General features: G+C 37.9%; 1 protein-coding gene across 1 annotated transcript in view; it reads left to right on the plus strand.

The window, feature by feature from the left end:
• Window positions 1-27,937, plus strand: part of HCRTR2 (hypocretin receptor 2) — a 50,536-nt gene that overhangs the window by 12,803 nt on the left and 9,796 nt on the right. Inside the window, exons 2-4 of the mRNA XM_018558862.1 lie at window positions 10,771-10,949; window positions 22,205-22,448; window positions 23,674-23,789. Coding sequence (XP_018414364.1) covers window positions 10,771-10,949; window positions 22,205-22,448; window positions 23,674-23,789 — 539 coding nt within the window. The remainder of the gene's footprint in view (window positions 1-10,770; window positions 10,950-22,204; window positions 22,449-23,673; window positions 23,790-27,937) is intronic.

Below are 27,937 nucleotides of genomic sequence, written 5' to 3' on the forward strand. Positions count from 1 at the left end.
TCTTCAAGGTTTACAACAGAACAAAAAAGATAAGGGCAGAGCTTATCTATAGTATAGTAATAATGGGAAATGTATTATTGATAAAATGGGTAAGAGTTGCATTCACAATGATAACATCAGTGGCAGCATTACATAAGTAGCCAGGAATGGCTAGACTTCACAAACAGGTTGAATACACACAGTGCCAACATTGAAAAAGGAAGTCTTTAGGACATCGCATGTACAGCACAAGCTGTGCCCACAACAGAGACATCAACAAAACACAGAAATGCATTTCTGGCATAGAGCTTCTCCTTTATCAGCCTGCCTTCCTCTAACTATTAAAAACATGTGCCATCATTATTAAACCAATGAAAAGCAAACAAAACAAAGAAATGAAAAGAAAACAAATCTACAGAAAATAGCCAGTGAAAATGTGTAATACAATATAGCATAGGATAATTGTTCAAAATATGTAATAATAGAAAATAAGAAAACAATAACAAAGTCTACGCAATAACAAATGACTAATTAGCCATAATACAGCATATGAATGGCATTTACGTTCATTACAACAAATTATACAAAGTTTCATAACAGCACAGTGGGGTGAACATTTGCAACAAATAACAATCATGAAATCATTATTAGATGTGCAATGACTTTTCAGGAGAAAAACAAATAATAAAAAGCAGAGAAATGCAAACAGCACTAGAATCCTACACACACAGGCTGTGTAGAATACATGAAACATGAGTGAAGGAATTAGAATTAAATAAAGGTTAATATCAGGTTATGGGCATAATGATATAATATGAATGGGGCATTTTGTAAATCTAGGAACATTTGTTTTTTCTTTTTGTTCATTAAAACCATATTTTAAAGTTTTTAGGCTGATTCTCTAAATGATCTAAATACGTAATTAAAGAATCCTTGCATCTGTGATACAGACATTTCTTACAAACTATTACAGCAGATGCAGTGAATGGTGCATGTTTCCATTAAAACACATGGTGAAAGCTACTGGTAGTGTGTGTAAAGGGTTAACTGTGGAGTTAACTGCCCCAGTGATGATCACTCTCAGTCTGTAGGTGCTTTGATGGTTGTCTGACCAGATGGGGAATCTGCAGAATGGGACTGAGAGCACAGTCATCACATGTGGGTGGCAGCAGTGTGATTTGAGACTCTTGCTGTCATGCTTAAAGCCTAAGAGATGTTAGAATGAGCTGGGCAATTGTCATAAAACAGGCCAATAAAGGTGAAAGTATATTCAGTGTGTTATTAATTGTGATGTTTATATTAATGAAGACCTAAGGTTACAGTCAGATGCCATGGGGTGGATTTACTAAAGGCAAATAGGCTGTTCACTTTGCAAGGAAACTTACACTTTGTGGAGGGAAATTTCCCTTATCTTGGTGAATGCTATGAAATTTCACATTGCAAAGAATGCCCAATCAATGTGCAAGGACAATTAGAAAAAAAATATTTTTGCTTGCACATGCTTTGGTGATGGAACTCAGCAGAGCTTCACCTCATTCACTAAACTAAAAAGGAATACGAAGAGTAGGTTCCACCTTAAGGTATGCAATTACCGAAAGGGGAGGGGCTTTTAAGAAATACTATAAACTCTCTAAATGCATAAAAATATGAATTCATTTATTACATAATTAGAAATAAATAAAGTTAAAAAGTAGTTGGTCTATTTTACATGCAGTATAAATGTCACATCAAGTCAACAATTGTTATTAAAATAGGACATAAAGATGACTCATTCAGATAAAACCCGACATGTTTCGCCCCACTGGGCTTCTTCAGGGGAAATTTATATATCATGGAGGAGTCAAAAAGGACCGTCAGTCGACATCACTACATGAGAAATGGAGGGAGCCGAGTGTTTCAGGTGGATTTTCCCTCTGGTATAGCCAGCTTCTAGTGTGTTCCTCACAAGAGCTGCCTATTTGCTAGACATGTGCGATTCGGTTCGTTCCGAAATTCGTTTTGGACGAATTTTCGGAAATTCAGAGATTCGGATGCATCCGAATTCCGAATTACAGCTAAGACGAATGCAAACGAATCCGAAATTCCCGATTTCCCGAAATTCGTTATTGGACGAATTTCGGTGCACCATTGACACCATTTTACCTCTAATTTGCCTTTAGTAAATCCATCAACATGACTTATGTATCACTATTAAAAGGTCCACTTCCTGTTTATAAACAGAACTTATAAATCTTGATTAATGGTGCCTTTGGTGAGGGCATCATTGCTAAGGTGGAGAAAGGATTTCTTTATCAGCACTTCAATAGCATTCTTTATTTTTACCAATTTACCAAGGTTCATAAAAAAACCCACAAATCCTCCTGATTAGCCTATTATAGCAACCATGGGTAGTTTAACGAGTTGCATCTCTGACTACTGTATATTGATCACTTTATACAACCTATTGGCTACCTGCCTACATAAAAGATTCAGGCCACCTGTTATATAGCCTTAAGAAGCACAAATTGGAAGATGACTGTGTATAGCTGGGGCACTGAGAGCACTGCTGGGTGCTATGAGTATTATTGGGCCTTGATAGTGTTGCCAGACACTGTGAGTATTACTGGGTCCTGATAGTACTAATGGGTACTGTAAATAATACTGGTTAGTGATAGTTCTGCTTGGCACTGATAGTACTGCTGGGCAGGGATAGTGCTACTGGGTATGGATAGTAATGCTGGGCACTGATAGAACTGCTGAGCACTGAGAGTACTACTAAACACTGAGAGTATTGTAAGGCACTGTGAGTTTTTCTAGGGCTTGGGTTTTGAGAAAACAGTTGGCACTGTGATACCTATTGGGTATTATGAGGACTTCTGGTCATAGTAAGTGCTACAGGGGCACTATGAGGACCACTAAGCCACACTACTAAAAAAAAGGTATTATAAAATAGCTATGGCATCCATGGGGTTGATTTACTAACCTTATAAACACGCCACAAACAAGTATACACCTCTGTAGTGTGTTCCCTCCCAGCATGATCTATTGGTGGAATCTAGACACCTTTGTAGTGTGTACACACCCAGCAGGTGTGTTGTGCAAAGCCCTGCATGAATTGCAAGGTGATGTTGTGTAAATTAGCTCTACGTTGTGTTGCTTGCATTGATGAATGCAGGAATGTAAATGCATGAGCTAACCATTTTTGTCTAAACTGTGAAGCAGCATTATATATGCATCATGTGCATAATTTTTCCATATATGGCATTAGTGGAAATATGCTTTTAGAGACTTGCATGCCGCTATTAGAGCGGCATGTAGCCTTTGGGGCATGCTACAGGGCGTGCACGTACTTAAATACATAAAAACGCGCCATAACGTTTTGCTGTGTAAAAATGCACACGCACCTGGTGCGTGTGTGTGTTTAGGTTAGTAAATCACCCCCCATGTATGGTAATGCGAGCCAGTGCACTTCCTGCTCTGTGTATGCTCTTCTTGAACAACTATTCTAGGGTGAATACTTTTGTGCGAGGTGTGAGCAAGTTGTTTGTTTGAAAGCACAGATTCTAGATCTAAAGAATCAACTGGCAACACTGTAGTATCAACAACATGGAGAAGAGTTTGGATCTCACTTAGTAGGTTCTGGTGGAGGGTGGTATAGAGGAAGGAGGTTATTTGGAGTTGCAGGATCCTGAGCTGAGTAGCTGGATCACCGTTAAAAGACGGGGCAAAGGGAAAGTTGAAAAGAGGCTAGTGCCAGGGGAGTGACTGTATCAGTAAGGATGGAAGCAGAAAAGTTGGAAAAGAGAGACAGATACTGGTGGTAGGAGACTCTATTATCAGAAAGACATGGTAATCTGTCACTAGAACTGTGAGCATTAAACACTATGCTGCTTACCGAGCACTCAGGTTTGACACAACGTGGAATGGGTGGACAGGCTGGAGAAGACCCATCTGTTATGGTACACATTTCTACTAATGACAAAATTAGAGGGAGATGGAGTAAACAATTTCTAAGATTTAGCTGCCAGGATCAAGAAACAGCCCTCCAAGGTAATGTTTTTTAAAATACTGCCGGTACCACAAGCCACTCCAGAAAGGCATCTGGAGTTAAGAGAGCTAAACGTGTGGTTATGGAACTGGTGTTAGGAAAGAGAGGTCTGGGTTCATGGAGAACTGAACTGACTTCTCAGTCAAGGGTCATCAGGGGTAATTAATATAGTTGGGTATAATATGAAGGGAAAAATAGGGCTCATTTCACTCAATTGAGCTACCTTGCAAAGGTCAGATACAGAAAAGAGTTGTGATTCAGGAATGAGCAATAATAAAACATATAGCACTATCACCAATTTAAAATGAATGTACACAAATGCTAGAAGTCTAGCAAACATATCGAAGGAGCATGAACTTAGGCTACTCAAATAGGACTTTGACTTAGTGGGAATAACAGAAAAGAAATTTGACTGGACAGCTCACATGACTGGGCAGGTAATTTACAAGGGTGCAACCTGTTTAGGAGGGACAAGATCGGCCGCAGTGGCAGGAGTATGCGTATGTGTAAAAATCAATCTCCACATATAAGATGACCTCATGGACAAGAGTTGTATTGGTGCAGAGGCTAGAACTAATTAAAAATGAGACTAGTTGTAAGCTAGTTGTGGATGTATGTAATAGACCTCCCAACATAAGAAAAGAAGATGTTAGGAAACCAAGAAACCAGACAGAAACTTAACGTGCAGGTTTAAATAAAATAAATAAGAGGAGTTTATTGAAAACAACAATATCATAAATGCAAAAACAATGTAGAAAGTCCAGGACATCATTAGTGCCAAGCCAGAGGTCAGAGGCCAAAGCGGGCAGTCAGCAGAACCAGGTCAGGGGACACTAAGAGCAGGATGAAGGAAAACAAAGCTGGAGTCAGGAACCAGGAGATCAGTCAGCCAGAGCCAGGGTCATACACGGAGAACAGGAACAACAGCAGTGCACTTGGTTGATCAGAAGAAAGGCAACGGTGGAGACTGAATGGACAAGCAGATGGTTAAATAGTGAGCTAGTGTTTGTATCATCACTTTGAGAGAGGAATTTGCTAGGGGATTTACCAGTGGTTGCAGAATGATGATGTCACGGGTTTGGTCATAGGAGGGCACCAAAGAGGAACAGCAGTGTCAAGCATACTGCAAAACGAGTCATGCTGCAGCCAACTGGAGGAGGAAGGATTAGAAACCCTGATAGAAGAGGAGTCTCAACTCCATTCACAAATAGAAATCGCTGGGAAGCAGGAAAATGTTATATTAAAGGAAGATTTAAATTATCAGGACATTGGCAAATATGGAACAGCTCAATCAACCAAGGCTGGCCATTTCCTAGACTTATTGTGGGACAATTTCAAGGAGCAGATGGAGGAATTCCCAACCAGGAAGAAGGTTAAACTAGATTTAATAAACCCAAATTATGTGGACCTAGTTTCAGACATTGCGACTCCTGGGAAAGCCTGGGTAATAGTGATCACGGGCTGGTTGCATTTATCCACTTGACCGGGGTGTTAAACGCCCTTCCTGTCCAGGCCATTTTTCAGTATTCAGCGTCTGCAGTATTTTGATTGACATTTATTCCGTCATGCAATGCTGTACTGAAAAGAATTGTATACCATTTTTGGGGGACAGATATAGCTTTCTTTTGGTGGGATTTAAGCACCACTGGGGTTTTATTTTTTACTATATAAAGAAAAAAGTTCCAATTCTTTTTGAAAAAAAAAAACTGTTTTACCTACATTATGTTATGAAACATTTATTATCACCCAATTTTTTGATGTGGTCATATCGGGTAAATAGACATCAAACATGTCAAGCTTTAAAATGTAATGCGCCCACGAAATCTCAAAAAACTACCATGCCTACAATTGGTCCATAAGCGATGCTTTAAAAGCTTTTACCACTCATCAGTTTAGTGTTATCAGTCATTAATGGCCCTAAAATTATTGCTCTCACTCCCACATTCGTGGCGACATGTAACATGTGTGGCGTAATTGTTGTTTTCACACGTAGGTGCACCCGACGCATATTTACGCTTATATGTGTGTGGATGTGGGGGCGGGGGAGTTATATAATGTTTTGGTGTTTTTTATTTTTTTATACGAGACTTTAATTTTTTTTACACTTAAACAGGTCCTCTTTATGCTATCACATAGGGAGCTAACAAGCCCCCTATGTAATAGCTAATAGACAATCACAGGTCCTCTTTATGGACACATCAGGGGTCTCTAAGACCCCTAATGTCACCTTGGGACCCCCAAAGAAGCTACACGAGCTTCTTCTCTGGCTATAGCAGCCATAGAAATGACAGCTAAAGGAGGAAGTGATGGAATACACATTGCTTCTGTCTTTAGAGAGATCGGTGGGAGAATGCTGATCTCTCCTCCTCCTATGTACAGGCAGCTGTTGTGCTGGGGGATGGCAGAGCTGGGGATAACTGGAAGAAGCGGAGGAGGGGGGAGCGGGGTGACACGACTGCGGAGGGGAGGGACACACATTTCATAGTGTCATACCAGCGATCGGCCAGCTGTAGAGCTGGCCAAACGCTTGTATGTAACAGCCGGTGCTAGCTGTTTACGCTCCCAGCGGGATTCTACCTGCGCGCACCCTCTAGGGAGCTGACAGCCATCTGAACATGTAATTAGGGTGAGCGGAGGGCTGCTGGTTAAAGCTGGGTGCAGACAAGAGAAGCAGGTTGTTTTGACAAAAACACTAAACTTCAAAAAGTCAAACTTTGATATGTTGCATTATTTATTTATTTATCCCACCTAAAACTAACCACTCAATCATCACGTTCTCAAACATTTCATCCCCAAACAGGTACCTCCTCATGTATTATTTGCCCATCCCTTTCAGATTGTAAGCCCTCACGGGCAGGGCCCTCCTCACCATCTTGTCTTAAATTTTATTGTGATTGTAATGTCCTCCTTATATTGTAAAGTGCTGCCCAAACTGTTGGCGCTATATAAATCCTGACTAATAATAATAATTTATTGAATGATACCAAATGGGACAAATTATTTCTATCAATGAACATAAAGAGAAGTGGGATTGTTTTAAGAATATACTGCACAATTATCAAGTGCATACCATTGGGCAACACAAATAAAAGAACAAGCACTAAACCTGCATGCCTGAACCCATCGGTAAAACAACATATCAATGAGAAGAAGCTGGCATTTAAACAAATATAACATGAAAGAGTGCAATCCAGGCAGCTAAAATAGGATATATAAAACATATTGCCACGGGCAGTATAAATAACCACACAAAATTATTTCAATATGTAAACAGTAAAAAGGTAAGAAAAGAACAGGTAAGTCCAATAAAAGATGTGCATGGTAGATTAATCATAAATGACATGGAGAAGGCTGAGGTATTAAATTAATTCTGCTCCTCAGTATATACTCAAGATAATATGTGTATAATGGATATTATAAGAATGTGAGTAGCTTTGTGCATAATATACCACAGTGGTTGCTGGTAGTCAGGATTCCACAAACACTAGAAAAACGTAATCCTTGGGACCAGATAACCTGCAACGAAAAGTACTTAAGGAGCTCAAAAGGTTATAGCGAGACCCTTGTTCCTAATTTTCAGGGACTTCATACTAAATAAAAGTGTACCAATTGGCCTAGTAGTAGTACCTATATTCATAAAATGTATAGGATGCCTACCTGGGAATTACAGGCTGGTAAGCTTAACATCAATAGTATGCAAATTGTTTGAGGGAATGATAAAGGCATATTTGCTAGATTTTGTTCATTGTAATGGCAAAATATGTGACACCGGCATGGATTTATGAAAGACCGTTCTTGTCATGCCAACCTACTAACATTCTATAATGAGGTGAGCAGCAACCTAGATGAAGGAAAGCCAGTGGACATAGTGTACCTGAATTTTGCAAAAGCATTTAATATGGAACCACGTAAATGCTTAATATACTGTAGAAGCTACAATCTATGGGCATCTGTGCTAGCCCCAATACTGTATAACCCGTTTAGTAATGATATTGGGGGAGAAGTTAGCAGCCATGTTTCTGTGTTTACGGATGATACAAAAATTGGTGGTTTAATAAATACGAGATAAGACATAACATTACAGGAGGACCAGGGTAAAATAGGAGAGTGGGCAACTACAAGACAGATGAGGTTTAATGTATAAAAATGTAAAGTAATGTATTTTGGGGTTAAAAACAGGCATGCAGACTGCACGTTATTGGGAGCTCCACTGGGAAAGTCAGAAGTGGAAAAAGATTGACTGCTGGCTAAACAATAGCATGCAATGCTAGGTTGCAGCAAACAAAGCTGGAAGATTACTTTTATGCTTAAAAAAGAATGTACAAAAGCAATAATTTTGCCACTTTACAGAACACTGGTTCAGCCTCATCTTAAGTATGCAGCTCAAATTTGGTCACCAATCTACAGAAAGGATGTCTTTGATAGTCCAGAGAAGGGGAACAAAACTGATAAAGTGGCTGGATGACCTAAGCTATGACGAAAGATTGCAAAAGTTAGACTTGTACAGTCTGGAAATGAGGTGATCAAGAGGGGACATGATTTAAATGAACAAAGGAATAATCACAAAGGGGATTCTTTTCTGTTAGAGCAGTAAAATTGTGAAACTCCCTTCCACAAGCAGTGGTATCAGCAGAGAGTATTGAATTGATCAAGAATCAATAAGATACTTTCCTCAGAGAGAATTAAGTACCGGGGTACAGGAACTCTTAATGACTGGTACACACAGACACTCATACACGCACATATACACACACAAGCTCACATAGGTTCAACTTGATGGACCTGTGTCTTTACTCAACCTCAAATAGTTTCTAACTACTTAAATTTCTATGGGTATCCCATGACTTCCCTTTATATGTGTATACCTCACCAAATAGGCCTTTCAGACATACAATATTTTTGGCCAAAAATATCAAACTTTGTAAAGTCAACACGCTAACTTTTTAGTGGGGCTGCAAGTTTCATTCTACATCATAGTTACTTCTGTTTTTTTGGACAAAATCTATCTTCAAACCTTTGGTACAGCTATAAGGGCTATTTTTCACCCAGTTAAGGAATTTTATTTTTGGGTACTGGAAGGACCTTTTTATTTGGCCAGAAATTCTTTTTCCAGACACCTAGTTTATTATGGGTGGTACGTTGATTATGATGGGTAGCAAAGATCTGGTAATTGATATTGTTAATTATTGCAATGACAGCCATTTGAAATTCATTTTACCACTGTTATTGACAAAAATAGACTGGTATTCCTCGATTTAGAATGAATGCATGATATAATGGAAATAATTTGTGTTTAGAATCCTCTTTAAACCTATAGCAGATTATTCCTTCCTCCATCTGGTGATTATCATTATTCCTGGTGGAAAAGAAATATTAAAAGATTTTGAAACTCAAATTGAGGTCCTGAATAGTAAATTCCATGTAAATAATTGAATGTTAACAACTTGATCACAGATTCTAGCCCCCTGAGTAAGCAAATATAGTGATCATAATTTCTGACAAAGGATACTAATTCATAAAATAGGATGTATCTCGATACAACAAGCTAATTTAAAGTTGAACATTAGGCAGATATAGTAAAGATGCAGCTCTGCAATCATTAAGACATAATTAAATGTATTTTTAGTTAATACAAGCAGAGCTCAAAGAGAGGGGGAGGGAAGAGTAGCACAAAGAGCCAATCAGGTGTACAGGAGTACAAGGAACATTGTTATCGGAAGGGAGCAGAGTAACAGAGAGACACACTCATTGGTGTGCTGTTTCTCCTTACTCTATCTAGTCATTGTCCCTACTAGACAAGGCTGTGCTGTGGTGGTAAATCTTAGGACTGGATGGACAGAAATTCAAATCATTTGGCAGGTAAAACAGGTCTCATATAGGTATTATTCTGTGTATTTAGCTGTTTACCTGGAGCTTACCTGGAGCTTATCTTTAAGACATTTTCTCAAAGAAAATAACAAAAAACATTGTTGATCAGATAGGCAGGTTTGTTGATTTTCTCTGCACGTCACTAGATTCCTGTTTTTCAGTATTAGGTATATTTAACTTAAACTGTTAAACTTATGTAAATCTGTCCAAATAGTTTTATTTTACACTATATAAAATTACTTTTCCTTTTGTTCTGTACTGGTATCTCATTTTGCAGTATACAGGTGAAACTCGAATAATTAGAATATCGTGCAAAAGTAATTGCAGTAAGTGCTGCAAAAGGGGCCCAAACCAAGTACTGAGTACATATGCATGATTGTACTTTTCAGAGGTCCAATATTGTTCTACGTACAATCCTTGTTTTATTGATTGCATGTAATAATCTACTTTTTTGAGGTTGTGGATTTGGGGTACTTGGGGTTTTCATGAGCTGTAAGCCATAATCATCACAATTATGACAAATCGCGGCTTGAATTATCTTGCTTTGCATGTAATGAGTTTATCTCATATATTAGTTTCACCTTTTAAGTTGCATTAGTGAAATAAATGAACTTTGCATGATATTCTAATTATTCGAGTTTCACCTATATGTATGGTCATCTGTAAAGCCCTGGATGTTCAAATATGAACAAAATATTATAGAAGAAAATATTCAGCATTATGCAAACGACATACTATATCTTTATAAATGATATGATGTGTGTTTTATATTTGATTAGATTGTGGATATATTGTGTTATATTATTTAATTCAGGTTGTATCTTGTATAATCCCTTGAAAAAAGTAAAGTTACTTTCATGTTTGTATTATATTTTAACACATATATACAATGTCAGTTTGTATTGCAGTATGGAAGAATCACCACATGAGGACAGTCACCAACTATTTTATAGTTAACTTGTCTCTTGCAGACGTTCTTGTCACTATCACTTGTCTTCCAGCAACTTTGGTAGTTGACATAACTGAAACTTGGTTTTTTGGGAAAACTCTCTGCAAAGTAATTCCTTATTTACAGGTATAATTCATTATTTTTTTGATAATATTTGCAGTACTTAATATTAAATCAGAAGAATGTTAGGCAAAGCATAGGATTTGATGTTTTCCTTGTAATTATTAAGAGAAACTCCAGGAATGAACACAATTAACCCTTGCAGTGGGGCTACACCCACACTGCAAAGGTTAACTGCTCATTTTAGTCTAGGGGATGGATTAAAGAAGATATACTTACATGACCATCAATCCTACCTGGCTGCTAAACTGGTCCCTTCTTCCCTGTATCCCAGTGGTCAAAGCCACGCTGATGTCATCACGTCTAAAGTTCTGGTTTTGAAATACATTTTAGGGCACATAAATAAAGAAACCCAAATATGCTGTATTAAATTACACATAAGTATATTAGGTGTATATATCCTAAAACAACTCACTATATTACATACTATTGTATATGTTATACTATACATATACCATATATCAAAGATTTTATACCAAGCTATATACTAAAGTTTTTGTTGATATGAATACCAAGTATTATTTAGAGCAGTGCTTCTTAAAGTGTGGGTCGCGACCCCAAATGGGGTCCCGCAAGTGAATGTGGGGGGTCGCGATCTGAATCCCCGGCCAGGACCGCTATCAGCGGGGTACGGCTGGTACTTGTGTGAGGGGCCCAGGCAGCCGGAGAGGCCTGGGCTCCAAGCAAGATTTTTTTATTTTAGTTTAATGTGCAGTGTAGTGTAGTTGTTAAGGTTGTGCCCCCCCCCCCCTGTGCACTTGGTACCTTCCTGAGCACGTGTGCGCAAGAAGGGTTTTTTTCCCATTGACGGAGCTTTCTTTAACCCAGCAGTAGTGGAGCACAGCTGATGGAGGTAGAGGTAAGAAGGAAGAGGGGGAGGGGGGTTAGTAGTAGTAGTTAGTAATGACAGACACTGACCGTCCATGGGGTGGAGTTGGCGAGGAGGAGAAGAGACACAGTCTGATATAAGGGGGAGAGAGGAGAGAGACACTGACTGACGCTGATGGGAGGAGAGAAGAGGAGGAACCGACGCTGGGGGTCACGTAAAAATTTCCTCGGCCAAAAAGGGGTCACAGGTGGAGAATGTTTAAGAAGGCCTGATTTAGAGTACATTTAATACAGGATAATTTAATTAACATCAAAGAACAGTAGGAACAGGTCACAGTATTGTCATTTTCTTTTTTGGTGTATACGCAAATCACTAGTATTTCATGTTCATTCTTTCATTGTACATAGCTCAGAAAACAGGGTTTACCTATCACAAACATATTACTTGTAGAAAGCAGAATGGAAGAGTATTGTAAAATAAGTGGTATTCATTGCATTTTTTGGGTTTGAATTTAATTCTGTGTACATTACCATTGACTGTATTTTTACTTTTGATGTGGTAATTGTTCACTCTTCGAGTTTAGAGTTGGCCCTACATCTGATGCTGATGCTTATATTCTGTGGGATATTCTGACCCTGACTTTTTTACAGGGCAGTTCAGTGACCCAAAGCTAAAATCTGACTGATTGTCAGTGGGTTACAGTTGGAATAGGTTTCATGGAATATGTTCCAGGCTTTGCCTTTGATTAATGATTCATTTTTATTTTATTTATTGCTTAAAATGATGCACATACAGTATGTATAAAGTGCAGCTATAAAAATTAAGTGTTTTTATATATTTTAAATGCAATTATGTTATGAAATGCAAGTTATCATGATATGTATCATATTATAATGTAGACCATCCCATAGTAAAAAAAAAATATGGAAACATTTACTTTTTAACAGGAAACTATCATGAAAAATGATATAACATCTACAACACAATAAAAACCAAGGAGTCTTATGCATACAGTAAACAGGTAATGGTTTCCTGCTTTGCTATACAGGAAGACTCACTGACATAACCCACCTTGCTTTCCAATCCTGGCCACATACTGCAGCACATAAGTCAAATATATTTCAGTAATGTTGAGCTAAATGGATCTCTCTAAGTTCTTGCATCTCACTTTACTTATACAGAAATTGCAATGATAAAATAGGTGAAGACAAAGAATGAGCAAATCTGTTTGGGTTTGTCAAATCCTGTTTAAAATCTGGGAAACCCAAACTTAGTTCTGAACCACATTGGTAATAGGCAAGCTTTTATCAAACAAAATTGCATAGGGAGCTGGGCACTGCGTTAGGGGACATTTAGAAAAACTGAAACAGATGGAGACCAAGTGTGTGGACTAAGAGTATCACAGAAAGAAGGAACGTTCTGGAATTGGATGACCGGAGATTGTGCAAACAATGGAGCTTTAAAATCAATACATATGGAGTAATACCAAGAAAAAATCCATTAAAAATTACAAATGTATTATGTTTCAGTTAAAAGGAACACGCATGGAAATGTATATATGAAATGGAATAAAACCAAAAATGCAGAAGTGAACAGGAACTCAGACAGGACCACAAAACTATATCTAGTACTTTTCCATGTATACTATTGAACTTTATCTGATTTAAATCAGATAAAGTTCAGTAGTATACATGCACAGGTTCTAGATATAGTTTGTGGCCCTATCTGGGTTCCTGTTCACCTGTGCATTTTTGGTTTTATTCCATTTTATATTGATATTCAGAGGATATTAGCACACATGGTGAGCACTTTTAAGGATGCAATCCACTCACAATACCTTATTATTAAGGGACTGGTAGCCCACTATTTTTAAAAAAACAAAAAAAGTTCAAACATCCACATCTGGTACCCTAATGTCAGAGTTATGCTAATCCCATTGTTAACACAATCTTACAAATGGACAAACAGATTTTAACAATGTAAATAGAAGTTCAGTCCCAGTGTTAGCTCCTTTGTGTGCTGCTGCATTCCATATTGTCACAGTCAGTTCAGATCCGGGTGATAGGATTTGTGAAACATGTATACTGGCTCTTAAGATAGTCTTCTATAACAAGCTCCATAGTCCACAGAGTCTCTAGTAATTGGGGAAACATCCCCCCCCCCCCCATCACAGGGGGAAGAAGCCTCCTTGTACCCACCTCCCAAAACAGAATCCCTTTCTAGGCCAAGGTCCATAGTTGGTAGGGCGGAGGCTGGCCTTCAGTCCCCTCCAGGTGCCCAGGACATGGAGGCTTCCATGACATCATCCCTCCCAAATTCACTTTGAAATCTCCAAGTTCCAGGATCCCAAGCATAATTCAGAAAACCCAGAAGAAAAACAAAAAGCCAGCTCTTTCTCTGTAAAAACACCTGCCTCCTGAAACCCCTCAGCCCTTCTGGCTGAGAGTCCTGGGTGATCATGATCCCCAATTCCACCATATGATTGCCACAATATACATTGCTATGTGTGTTCCTTTTAACTTAAACATAATAAATATGTAATATTTTATGTCAAAATGTCCTGGAATCCATGCCGGATTTTCCCTAGTGTCCTTCCTCCATGCCTGAATTTCTCCTTGGTCCCAGGTGCTTTGCTGTCAGCCTATGGTGTTTCACAGGGCTACAGCCAATCTTTGCACTTTCTCTCCTATTTAGCAGTACCTCACTTCTTGCTCTGGGTTCGAGCAACAAGTCTGTTCTCTTGTGCCGGACACTCTGTGATGCCCAGTGTTCTTGTACTTTCCTGGACTCCCGCAATTCCTTGTGCTTCCCTGGATCTTTGTGCTTAATGGTTCCCTCGTATGACTCCTATGATTTTCCAGCTGGCTATTCCTTCTCAGCATTTTCCTGTGTCCCTGTTTTCTGTCGCTCCCAGTCATCCCTGTGAAAACTTTTGGTTTCCTTTCCTTGCTTGGATATATTGCACCCCTTTCCCTGTGTTCTGGGACAGTTTAGCGGGACAGTCATGTTTGCACAGGTGTGTCAGAGGGTGGCAACCTGGGAGGTATCCTGCCACTGTGGAAGATCAGGCCCTCCCTAGATTCTGCACCTCTGGCACAACCCCGGTTATTGTGCATTCACCGTGTCCTAGTACCCTGAGGCTGGACTTCCCTGTATCACACAGTTACCTTGGTCCCTGGGTTCCCTTTGACCTGCATCCCAGGTATCACTTTAGCATCATAGTCTTGTCAGGTTTTTGCTGAAGCTGAAGAAACAAAATGACCCCCACACCCCCAACATGTCCATTGCCTGTATCTCTGCTTTATACTTTATACTTTAGCAGTTAAGTTGGGAGCCAGTGCGGCTGAGAGCAGTCATAGATGGTGCATGTGCCCACTGAATTGTGTTTGAGTACTTTCTGGAGGAGAAACAGACAAGATTCTGAGGATTGAGCCAGAGCTGTGGCACGGCAAGAACAAAGCAGGCAAGGCTGATTGTATGTTCTTTTTTATGAAGAGAGATGTTGGACAACCCCTGTAAGGGCAACTGCCGTAAGTTTTGGTTTTGAGAACTTTATGTTAATAAAATTGGGCAAGGAAGCCCTAAAAAGAATATTCAAGCAAGTAGATGCTATACAATTTGAAGCTAGGTCTCAAAGGGGATATAACAGGGGGTAGAGGTGCAGCTAGGGTGAGAGTATGAGGTGTTTGGGGTGCAAATTATTTTTATTTTTTAGGGTAGAGTTCTGCAAAAATTGGCAACTCTTGAACAGACTGTCAGCAACAACTGAAATGTAACGGTGGTTGTGAACAGAAATTGGTCCTTCAAAGGATCTTTGTGGGTACAAATTCTAAAGCCCAATTCCAGGATCTCGTGTGTCCCTTTATGTAAGCAGGATAAAACTGCCGCAGTGCTCTAATAATTATTCCCTTACTTCAGTAGATATGCTCTACTTTCATATTGTGACATCATCACCCGTTACTCATTGTACTGCAAGTCCCACTTCTGCAGGCGAGAGAATAAAACCAGGTGGTGCCTGTCATTTCTTACCTAGTATGCCATTTTAACTTCAGACTACATTTTCCATGAGTCCATGAAATTCTAGTGATGGTGTGGACTTGATTGTGGGTGATTCTACTTTTAATTAGAAAAGGAAACGCCCATCTAGATAGCTGCACACTGTTCAATCAAGTGAGCAGAATTAACCTAATTCCACCAAATCTACCCTTTTACTTAATATGTCTTTTTATTATTATTATGCAAAAAAGAAGAAAATATAACCTACATTTATACATTAATTCACAACTGTTATACAGGAAACAGTCCCCTCATCTTAGTAGGCATAAATTCTCTAAATATTCCTATTTGTCTTTTAGCCCCAGCAGCATCTAGGGCTCAATCCATACCTAGTTCTAAATTCTCCTAAGACATTATTCAGGATGGTCCCACCTCCAGACCATCTGTCCTCCAGTTCTTTACTCCAGTGTCTGGTGATCACTGCTCTGTCTGCCACTATTAGAAAACATATACAGTAAGGCCCTTTTTATGTGAACCCAGAAAAATAAACAATAGTGCCACCTCTGGGGCCTACTCACTATAAAAATCAATTGCCAATATGATTTAAGTTGTGGAGAAGACCACATACAGAAATGCATGGGTCAATAGTATATGATAGGTTTTTTATATGACACACCTGCCATCAGTCCTCAAGAATTTACTTTGCCCCTCCTCTAGGGTGACATCTAGACATTGTGACTTAGTTACATTACCTTTAAAATTGGTAAACCTCCCAAACTTCTCTAAGTCCTCCAGGAGAGTCAGGAAGGCCGCTCTCAGTTTGCAAATATAAAGTAAGAGGTCATCTGCAAAAAGATCTAATTTATGCAATTGTCTACCAATCTCCCCACCCTTGATTGCATCATTAGCTCTTAAGGCTGTCGCTAGATGCTCCATGGCTATTATATACAACAGCGGGAATAGCGGGCATCCTTGTTGCATCCCATTGGATATAGTCACTCAATCAGATAGTATACCATTAACCCCAATCCTAGCCATTGGTGACAAATGCAGGGCCAAGATCTTAGCAAGGAATGGAGGCAGCAGTTCAATCTGCTGGAGAGCAGCCTTAAGGAATCCCAACTCAAGGCAATCAAATGCCTTTTTTGCATCCAGAGACACCAGACACAGAGGGAGGCTAACATATTGAGCATAATGTATGAGGGAGATCATCTTTGTTATGTTATCTCGTACTTCATGACGTTGAATAAAGCCTACTTGTTCAAGATGGTTTAAAAACTTTATGTGTGGCTGCAAACATGCTGATATAATTTTAGCAAAAATCTTTAGATCTATATTAATCAAAGAGATTGGTTTGTAGCTGGCACTTTGAGTTGAATCCTTCCTATTCTTAAGGATCAGAGATACAGTATATGTGCTTCCTGTGCCTGTGGGGGAAAAGGACACACACCTGATACTGTATTATATGTTTACTGAAGAATTTCCTTAAAGTGTTTAAAAAAAGCCAGTCTATCCATCCGGACCCAGACTTATCCCTAAGGGCAGAGCAGAAATTGTATCTTTAACTTCTTCAGTAGTGAATGGGATGCTCAATATCTCAACCACCCTAATTTCTAAATTCCCACACTTTTGGTTCACTCCCACCTCTACCCGATAGGGTATTGAAGATCCTTAGTACCATCAGTTACCCTTATTTTCTGGCAAGCCTCTCAGATGAATGTTATTTCATCTTTAGCAGTCTTTTAGGTCTTCCACATACCACCATAGGATTTGGATCTGATCATGATGATCCCGTAATGTCTTTTGTGACTCGGTGTACTGGTTAATCATCAGCTGGATAACATTTTCCATGGCTTCCAATCTTTCATGGAAGTTCGGCAGTCCCAAGCACAGCTCCTCCATATCCCTCCTGTGTGACTCCTCCAAATGCTCAAACCAGCCCTCTAGATCCTTGTTAGTGGGGAGCTGGAAGAAATACTTCCCCACCACACCTGTGACTTCTGTATCTGTAGCCTTGATTCCTGAATCCCCTTTATCACATGTACATTCTTGTAGCTGCTCATTACCAAGTGTTGAGGATGCCAGCAAAGCTGTTACTGGGCTGCCGCGTGTGGATGCTGTATTCGGAGACTGGTCAGGAGCCACCTTCTCTCCTTTCTTAAGGAAGAAAGTCCAGAGGTCTGCATCTTAATCTCTTCCTTCTCCTGTATGTGGGGGTCACAGGCTTCCTCCTGTTGCTTTTCCCCATATCAGCCACCAATATGCTCCAAGATGTATGTGTGCTTTGTTGTTGGGTTGTATGCGGGAGCTCCAGCCACACACGCCCTTATGCCGCCATCAACAAGTCACTTCCTCCACCCAATCTACCTTTACACCGACATGCTTACATGAAAAAAAAAACATGGGGGCAGTGAGGCAACAGGTCCCCCATTTGATATAGAAGGGGTGAAATTTAGCTAACCCAAACCTCATCGCTAGTGAGGACAAATGTTCCATCTCCTCATCTGCATAATGAAGTGCTAAAATGAAGTTTAAAGTGTTGTAGGTTATCATTTATATTAATGAGAGCTGAGGCATAGCTTGGCTAATGGCTATACAAAAAGAAAACACAGTTCTCTTGTAGTAGTGACCATAACTGTAATCAGGAAGAAGCTTTGTCAGGGTTCTTTTCTTTATTTATTTTATCTGTAGGGTATAGACTATTCCCACAGACAGAAGATGAGGAGCAAGGCCTTTCATGGCAGCAATGGAACATGAAACAGGTAGGAAACTATTTTACTTTTCTTTTTTAGAAATAATAAGTGACATTCTATTCAGCTGAATGGGTAACATCAGTTTGAAAAGCAGAATGGTGTTTCATGTTCAGTGTAATCAAATACCAATAAAACACTTAGCAGACTAAAAACATAATCCAATAGATCAGATTAAATGGCTAGATTGTTATTATAAGAGGGACAGTGTTGCATGTTTAATAGAAACAATTAAAATTAAAATAACCAGCATGTTTTTGGTGAGCACCTCCAAAGCTTTGATATAAAAATTTACTTTGACTACTAAGCAGAAAAAAAGTTAAAATATTGAAACATTTATTTTAGCGGACCTTATTTTCTATGGGGTTGAAAAACTAAATAAGCAGTCAATGTACACTTAGACAAGTTAAGCTATGTGCACTTGAAAACCTATCATATGCGTGTTATTTATAAAAATGGGATTCTGCCTTGCACATGGATTCTTGAAGTGATCATAAATGTATTTACTTTGCTAATGAACATTCTCTACACAATTGATATATCAAGCATATTAAATACATGGAACAGTGAATCACAGAGCAGTCTGTTTCACCTGACTGCATTTCAATTCCTGAATAAATCCCACAAAAATAATGAAAGCATATGTTAAACACAGTTGTCTACTTGCAATTTTTTATCACAGTGACACAACTGTTCATAAGTACACAGCATGTTTTTCTCTTGTACTAGTCCATGTATCGCTGATAGCATGCCTATTCCACAAAACAGTGCAAACAGCTGTGCAAGTGCAAGGTGCAACATTCTCAAAAACCTATTATAGAATGCCTTGTGGTCTAATCTGGTTTCAGTAAATTAAATTATTATAGGATACAGCTCGTGTTCCCTAAAACTAAACATACACCACTACAAAAAAAAGAGAATATAACTGGAGTTTTCAAGAAGTTACCTGAATAGAAATGTGAAAAATGACTGCTGGTGAAAGAGTATATTTCTACTCCAACACAAAACAGCACAAAACAGAAAATTGTGATATCTTGTAGTTTCAATTCTTTTTTTATTCAATAGCCAGTCAAAAAGACAAACTTATACAATATCGATACATTTACACATATATGTACTTTTGATGATAGTTTCCTTGTAAAGTGAATGTATTGCCTTGTTACATATTTTATATTATTTTTATGTACTGATTTGCAATTTAGCATAATAAAGACCTGCAAGAGAGGTGAGTTTTTAAGTGCAATCAGATTAGAGCAAATTTTGACACTTGTCAGGGTCTGTCTACAGATGCAAATCGAACGTTTTTCATCCAGATTATTTAAATGAACCCAACATATTTGAAAAGACTATAAAAATGGCACATGATGAGCTAAGTTAAGTGGGAAAGACATGGTTATAATATAGGGACCTGTGATGAGTTAAGTAAAATTAATGCTGTAAGGTTAAGACTACTTTGAAAGATGAATGATGTATGACTACTTTTAGACACATCCTGATCAGCATGATCTAGAATGACTAGAATACAACCAATTACTTATTTCAACACAAAAAAAGTGCACAAATAAATTATATATCAATTGATATGTAAGTTATCAGAATTAACACACTTTTCTTAAGCAAATGATCAAAATCCTTTAAAACACAAATGACAAAACCACATCTCCCGTCTCTTATTATTGCAATATATTCTTGAATAATTTAGTTATAATGCAGACTACTTGTTAGGTAATGCACATTCCCCCAGAGGTGTCATATTTAGATCTGTATTGTCATAGTAACATAGTAACATAGTATTTGAGGTTAAAAAAAGACATAAGTCCATCAAGTCCAACCTATTGCGTGCATGTGTATGGTTCTGCTGATGTGTGCATATGTATAGGTCCCTGTGTCATCTCATTCTTAAGAGTACCTGTACCCCTGTATATTACGGTCCCTCAGGAAATCATCCAAAAGCTTCTTGAATTATTCCACACTCTGCGCTGAATGTGGCAGCGAGTTCCAGACCCGGCCAATAGGAAACAGTTGGGCGGAGCTAGCTGTCACTGCTAGCTCCGCCCCAATTGTTTCTTTTTTATAATTTTTTTCTTTTTTCAACAATCTTTATTTTTTTCTCAATAATCTTTAATTTTAATTTTGTTTGTGAAATCTTTATTTATTTTTTACAATTTATCATTTATTGACATTTGGAAACATTTTTGTTTTACTTTTTTGCAGTTTTTTTATTCTGTTCGGCCCCTATGAGAATAGGCCAAATGGCAGCGAGTAGCCTGCTGGAGGTTCGGCTTAGCCAATCCAGATGTTGGATCAGCTGAGTCGAACTCTTGCACTTCGACACAGCCGAACATGCCCAGCCAAAGCAAGCCGATGTACGACTGAAATCAGCCATACAAGCCTGAAGCGAGTAGCCGAACAGCATTCGTCTCACTTCGGGTCAGTTATTCACTCAGCTGCCTGCGGCAGCTTTGTGAATTATAAAACAGTAGAATGGTATCATGGCACACTCACAACCAGCATGTAAAACAACTTGTCTCACCACTAAGGTTAATAACAGAGGTTTGGATACACGTCTTCTGCAGAAAATGTGAAAGCCACACAGCCGTGCCAAGGCACCTCTTATAGTGCGGTCCTAACTCTAAACTTTGAGAGTCTCCATCTTGTTTTGCTTGTTTAGCTTTGTGAATAACCCTCTGAATGTTTTTTGAGAAAATATTTGAGATAAAATCGGTAGCATAATTAAAAAATAACTCACCTGTCTTAGTGCCTCTCATGTAAAAAGTGCAGTGATATCTGCTGACAAATTATCCAATGCTGTATATATCACAAAATTCAGTAGAGTGGACAATTCAATGTATAACTTATCCTTACAATGGTTTGGTCTGTGCCTATTTTTTAGTTTATATTTAGTAAATAAATGAAAAAAGAACAAAATTAAATAAGAGTATTTAAAGGCTAATGTTACCGTACAGACTATGTTTAATGTTACATCTATATACAGGGTGTAATATGAAACATGGTCTACATATTCTGCAGTCCATTCATTTTTCCTCTTGTCCTTGCTACTGAATGTTACTGAGGCATGGACAGGGGCAAGAGAGAGAATCTTCAGGATCCAGAGCCTGCACCTGCAATCCACTGGTCATTGTTGCAGTGGATTGCTCCAACGCAAAATAATAAATACATCTTTTATGAAGATGTGTGCATTTTTTAATTTGTCTTTACCTTTAATACTAGAAAGTTCTGTTAGTTAGAGCCATGAGTAAAGTTTCAAACTTTTTTTTGATTACTCACAAATTTATTTTAAACTGTGATTCATAATTGTCAGTTCTTTGATGCATGAGACATTATACACCCTTCTCATAAGTGCACAACCCTTATTCAGTAATACTTATTACTTAGCATGCTATCATAACTAAATATCATATCTTAGAACACTGTAATTATGCTAACCAAAATAACAAGGATTATATAAATATGTATATATTTCGTATTGCTTGTGCATTGTTTTTTATAAATAATTGTGAAGGTAGGGTAGTTACAGTAAGAATCTGAAAACCATAGGAGCTTTTTTTATTAAATAGTTTTTTTTATGATAGTTTTCTTTTGTATTTATAGATAGGCAACAATAAAAAAATGTTCTATTACGGACTCTTGAATGGTTTGTTAATAAGTTATTCTTTTTTTTTTAGACTGTGTCAGTTTCTGTCTCTGTGTTAACACTCAGTTGTATCGCCTTGGATAGATGGTATGCAATTTGCCATCCATTAATGTTTAAAAGCACTGCCAAGAGAGCAAGAAACAGCATTATAATTATTTGGATTGTGTCCTGTGCCATAATGATTCCTCAGGCCATTGTTATGGAGTGTAACAGTGTGTTTCCAGATTTAGCCAACAAAACAATTTTATTTACTGTCTGTGATGAGCGCTGGGAAGGTAAGTGACTAATTACCTATTTATTCTAATGGTTGTAAGCACTTTTATTATAATATTTATATTGGTCTAACATTCTGTGAGTTATAGAGTGAAAGATCAAAATGTGAAGACATAAACAAAAATAAGAAGTATTTTTACAGAAAGGCTTCAGATTTAAGTTAATAGTAGACATCATTTGTTCTATTTTCATAGAATCAAAATGTTAGTGAAAAAAAAAGTATGTAGATAGGCTTGTTGTTCTGCGAGAGAGTTATGTCGGTATTTTGCATCAGCAACTTATACGGTATTCAATAATTGTAATATGAGAAACAATGCATTGACAGGAGCTGTGTCTGCTTAAATAATTTTCCCCCCATAAGATAGTGAAGTGTTTAAAAATGTCCTTTCCTTGAAGACTATAGTGGCCAGGAAATATTACCAATAATATATCTTAAGTATACAGGTTCTGTTAACAATGATCATCTACCACTGTGTTGCTAAATAATTTGTAATATTCAAAGTCAAAGATGTTCATGTACAAATTCGCCCTGAGCATAATCTAACTTAATATAACTTTTTAATGAAAAACATAAAAACCTTGAAAATGAGGCAGATTTCGCAATAGAGGTTATTCTTTTTTGGTCTGCTACAGTTATGTTACATAGCAAAAGATTACTCATTATATTTTGTAGTTATATCTATTTGACCTGACTTGCTGATACCAAGCACATTTTTAACTCTGTAAACTACAGTTTAGGATTAACAGGTATGTCTGCATGTATAGGATAGTGGAAGGTTCAAATAATATATTGCAAATTTCCTGTTTCTCACAGCTAAACGTTGCAAGTATTAATACAGCAGCATCAGTAGAGGTATTACAAAGCTGGCAGATTAAACTATGGCTTCTGGTTTTGAGGGCCACAAAGGTCCAGTAATATATTTTAAATCTCATGCAGAAAGCTGATGTATGTAGTAGGCAGCTTACTGTTTCATACCCTTTTATGTGTTGTTGATGGCGTCATGGGTCATGGTATACTAGCATAAATATGTGTGGTCACTTGTAGGAGTCTCAGATCACACCCCGCATCAAAGCTTTTGAAATCCTATTTTCCCCCATACGTTGCTGTAATGTTGAATTGAATTGGAAAATGTGTAAATCCTTGGTGAACGTTGTGTAAAACATTTATAAATAGACACCTACATTTGTTATCTTCAAATAAGTTATGCATATTCTGCTTTTTTTTAGGTGACATTTACTCCAAAGTGTATCACATATGTTTCTTCTTTATTACTTATATGGTTCCATTATGCCTGATGATTTTAGCCTATTTGCAAATTTTTAGAAAATTGTGGTGTCGGCAGGTGAGATACAGTTATTATTTTCCCATATGTGTTACTGTTGAAGATGTGATGCTTTCGGCCAAGAATAGACAACAGATTGGTGTAAAGACCTTATTTAAACAAAACACATGCAATATCATCACAGAGCTTTCAGTGCCAAGCATATGTCATAATTAAACAGTATCCAGCAATCTCCCAAACATTTAACGATGAACTTTATCTATATCTTCAAAATGACAACAAAAAAACCTTTAGAAATGTTTAGTGATGACAAACTACAAACAGATATTTGCAGTTTTGTATTCTTTGCATACCTTATTTTCCTTTTCTTTCCCAGTCTTCTGACAGTGGCCATTTTAACTAAGGGCAGATTACTAGATATCCCTTTACTTCCTGGAACTCTGGCACATGTGACTAGGACATGTGCCCATGCACATGATGCCAAAGTAAACCAGGAAGTAGAAAAAAGAAATTGTAAGCAAAATAGAAATATGTTTGTTTAGCTAATGAATGTAAGATGATTTAATATCAGCATGCAGAGTTATATGCTGATGTGATTTTTAGTCAAAGGGGGTAAAGGTCCACTTTAACTTAACCACCTCCGGGCCGGCCGTAGTAAAAAAATGGCCGGCCCGAGCTCTCTAGATCTGAGCGGGCGTCTTTAGACGTCCGTTCAGACACGCCCCCCGTGAGCGCCGCTCCGCGCGCACGAGCGGGAAATGGCCGAAATTTAAAAACAGGCAGCGATGCCTGTCACCATACAAGCGATCCGATCCACACCTAGCCCTAACATATAACCTTAATGCTGACCTTAAGTGTACACACCAGTCAGAATTGTAAATTAAAACATAACTTCCATACAGGTAGCCTGACCTGCCTGCAGTCAGTTTTGCTGTCAGACATTGTTCCTACTTATCCTGTATAAAAGTGAGTATATGTGTGTGTGTGTGTTCTTATTCTGCAGGGGATTATAGGAACTCATACGAAGATTAACAAAGTGAACATGCTGTAGAGCTAGAGACCCTTATTCTCTGCGTGGAAACAGTGATCTCTCTGCAGATTTCCAACCTGCCCCCTGCTGAGTCAGATCTGTAGCTTTCAAATTAGCATATACTCTCTGCCAGAATTTATTAAGATAGTTTTGGTTGAAAAATTAGTTGCATTTTAAAATAATCAATTTACTTGAACTCTAAGTAAAACAGCACCTAACACTAATCCTTATGTTTACCCCCAACCACTTGATTCTAACTTTACTCTAGCTCTTGATCCAGTCCCTAACAATCTACAAACTGAGATCAACTATCTGACATATTTATACAAGTTTAAAGTGTACCTAAAGCCAAAACTTTTTGTTATAGATAGAGTAGGGACTGTTTAGAACCCCTGCCCAGTTAATATTGTTGTATCTGTCCCCACTGGTGAGATTTACCCTGTCTTTTATTCCTAGGGACCATTGTCAACTTGACTGACTGAAAAGCAAAAATGTACTGTATGTTGAGTTATCAGCAGCAAGGAAAAGAGAAGAATCATTGGGACACCTGCATCTCACTAAATATACACCTCACTTTGTAGACATTTCCCTTTAACTTCCTGTATGGGATATAAAACCCTGACAGGAGTTGTAACCCTTTCCTACTCTAGCCATAGCTAGGAAAAATGTTTTAGCCTTAGACTGTGTTTTAATTATCAACATGCATCTTTTTCCAAAGTGAACATACCCAATATTTCTAATCTAAAAAGATTACATCTCTACAAAACTCTACAAAACTCCTTATCTCCAAATGTTCTCATGGAATATGGAATGTGAGGCTGCAGCCCATTCTAACTAAATGCCACTGTCAGAAATGTGTGTCCAGAACATTAGGTTACTAAAAAAAAATGGTTTCAAATAAAAAAGTGGCCTGGGGTACTAAAGTAATGCTAGAATGAAAAAATATTTGCCCAGATTGCAATATTAACAAAATGTTGGCACTGTGTGGGTTTTCTTGCTAAATTTTCAGGTTTGCCTGGACTGTACAATTAATGTTGTCCGTCATTTGGCAGGAGAAAAGCTGGAAAAAGAGCATGTCAGCCATTGAAACTATTTAATATAGGCATTATTTGAAGCTTTACAAGGCACCGAGGTTGCAGCAAGAGGGTTGGAGATAAGAGGGTAGAGCTGCTCCATGTTTCCCAATTATTTGAAGTTCACATCTTGTAGTCTCTACATCAAGATTTAAATGGATTTCCTGCTTCTAACAGATTTAAAGAGAACACAGAATTAACTGTCACTTAGGGAAGATTGACATTTACCAACAAGCAAACCTTTGAATGTTTCATTCCACAACTAAGCAACATTTGGCTCCAGTGCTAAACAGAATAGATAACAGACTAGATGAGGAAATTGCGTATCTCCTTTGAGTATTTCTTAAAACACAGATACACAAAATAAATAATTCAAATCACATACCATGTTCACATTTTCACTTCCATTACTAACCACTCAGTATGCTTTACACAAAACACCCCAGGGGGTCCCACAGTTCTGTTTTTATGATTTATGATAGAATGGATATAAATGAAAGCCTGAAATTATAATAGGTAGGACCCAATAACATTGCCAGTATAGCTGTAGCTGTTTTAGCTGTGACACATTTTTGTGTGATACATATGGATAAATTATACTTACTTTAAATCCATCTGCAAGGAATAGATCACCTTTCATTTTTAAATATTATTGAATAAAAACACCAGCCACAATTTCTTACAATATTTTTATTCAAAACAATGCAAAAGTTGTCTATGTACATTTTCTGAATGTTAGGTTTTCAGAAAGCATAAAAAATACCCAGCCATACAAAGAATTGATTTTATTTGCTTTGAGAAAAATAGAAAGCAAACTGTATGCAGAAAGCTAATGGCAAGGTCAGTGTCAGGAAATGTTCAGGGTAATCCATTGTAGACTATTTCAAAAGCAGGTAAGGGGCTAAAGGATACGATGTCAAAAACAATTTAAGAAGAACGTTAGCAAGCAGAAGCAGTAAACAATTTGAAATTTAGTCATATTTAACATAGGAAGAATACTATTACCTATTATGATTTTTTCAGATATTAAAAATGTAATATCACTATCAACTCTTAGTATGTGAGAGAGTAACATGATTAACGGCGATGTTTAGTGGTTTGTTATGTAAACTCTTGCTTTGTATTTCATTAAGGGTTGAAAAAGTTTATATTAAAAATTTGCATTTTTTGAGCCAGCAGGAGAAGCTCTAGGCTGTTTTTCACATAAATATTAGTATCAATTTACAGCCAGTTTCACAAATCCCCTTATTATAGCCCGGGTAACCCAGGCTGCAATCAATACATATGGATGGATGACTCATGAGCAGTGACTCATCCTTTATGGTATGACTAATCTGGAATGTCAGACAGGCTAATGGAGCGATAAGTTAAACATGAACTGTGTTAGCTAACTTATAGTGCTTTGGGAATCCTTCACCCTGCATATTAAAGTGTCATTAAATGAACATACGTAAAAGCCATATAGTACTGCAGACCCCAGGACCTACTATCTTTCAGCTTGATGGCAAACTACTCCCTTACTCCCACCTCTTCCCTGCAACTGTGCTGACCCTTTTTAGTTGCTGTATATTTAGAGCTCAGGGCCCACGCTATTCTACCCGGAAGTTTGGGGAAGTGGTGCTCTGTGCCTGAGGCAGTGGTGTACTTATTAAACAATGTAAGTTTTTGCTCAAATACCCAGCCAATTTTGTACTGGGGAATGGTTCCATTCCAGGCAACAAAAATATTGAAAAGGGGAGTGTTTAATAATACTTTAAGTTGATTTATAAAACAAGATAGTTTACAATTTAGAAACTTAAAAAAAAACACTCCAGACAATTGAAATTGTCCATTACATGGCTCTGACAGCCAGTCATGTTTCAGTAAAACAAAAATAGTTTCTGATTTTTGTCTCCCTTTCTGTTTGTGATTTAAGAAAACTCTGTTCAAGAATTCATTGACTTAGATTAGGTGGCTATAAAAGAAAGGTAGCAGGAATTCCAGGAGCAGAGTATGTTTATACTTGTTGCTTATATTGGATGGCCTGTGCTACCACTACTACTACTAATAATATTAATAATAATTATTATTATTATTATTATAATACAGGATTTATATAGCGCCAA

The sequence above is a fragment of the Nanorana parkeri genome, unplaced genomic scaffold, assembly GCF_000935625.1.
Source record: "Nanorana parkeri isolate BGI_ZX_2015 unplaced genomic scaffold, ASM93562v1 scaffold364, whole genome shotgun sequence".
Taxonomy (NCBI): Eukaryota; Metazoa; Chordata; class Amphibia; order Anura; family Dicroglossidae; genus Nanorana; species Nanorana parkeri.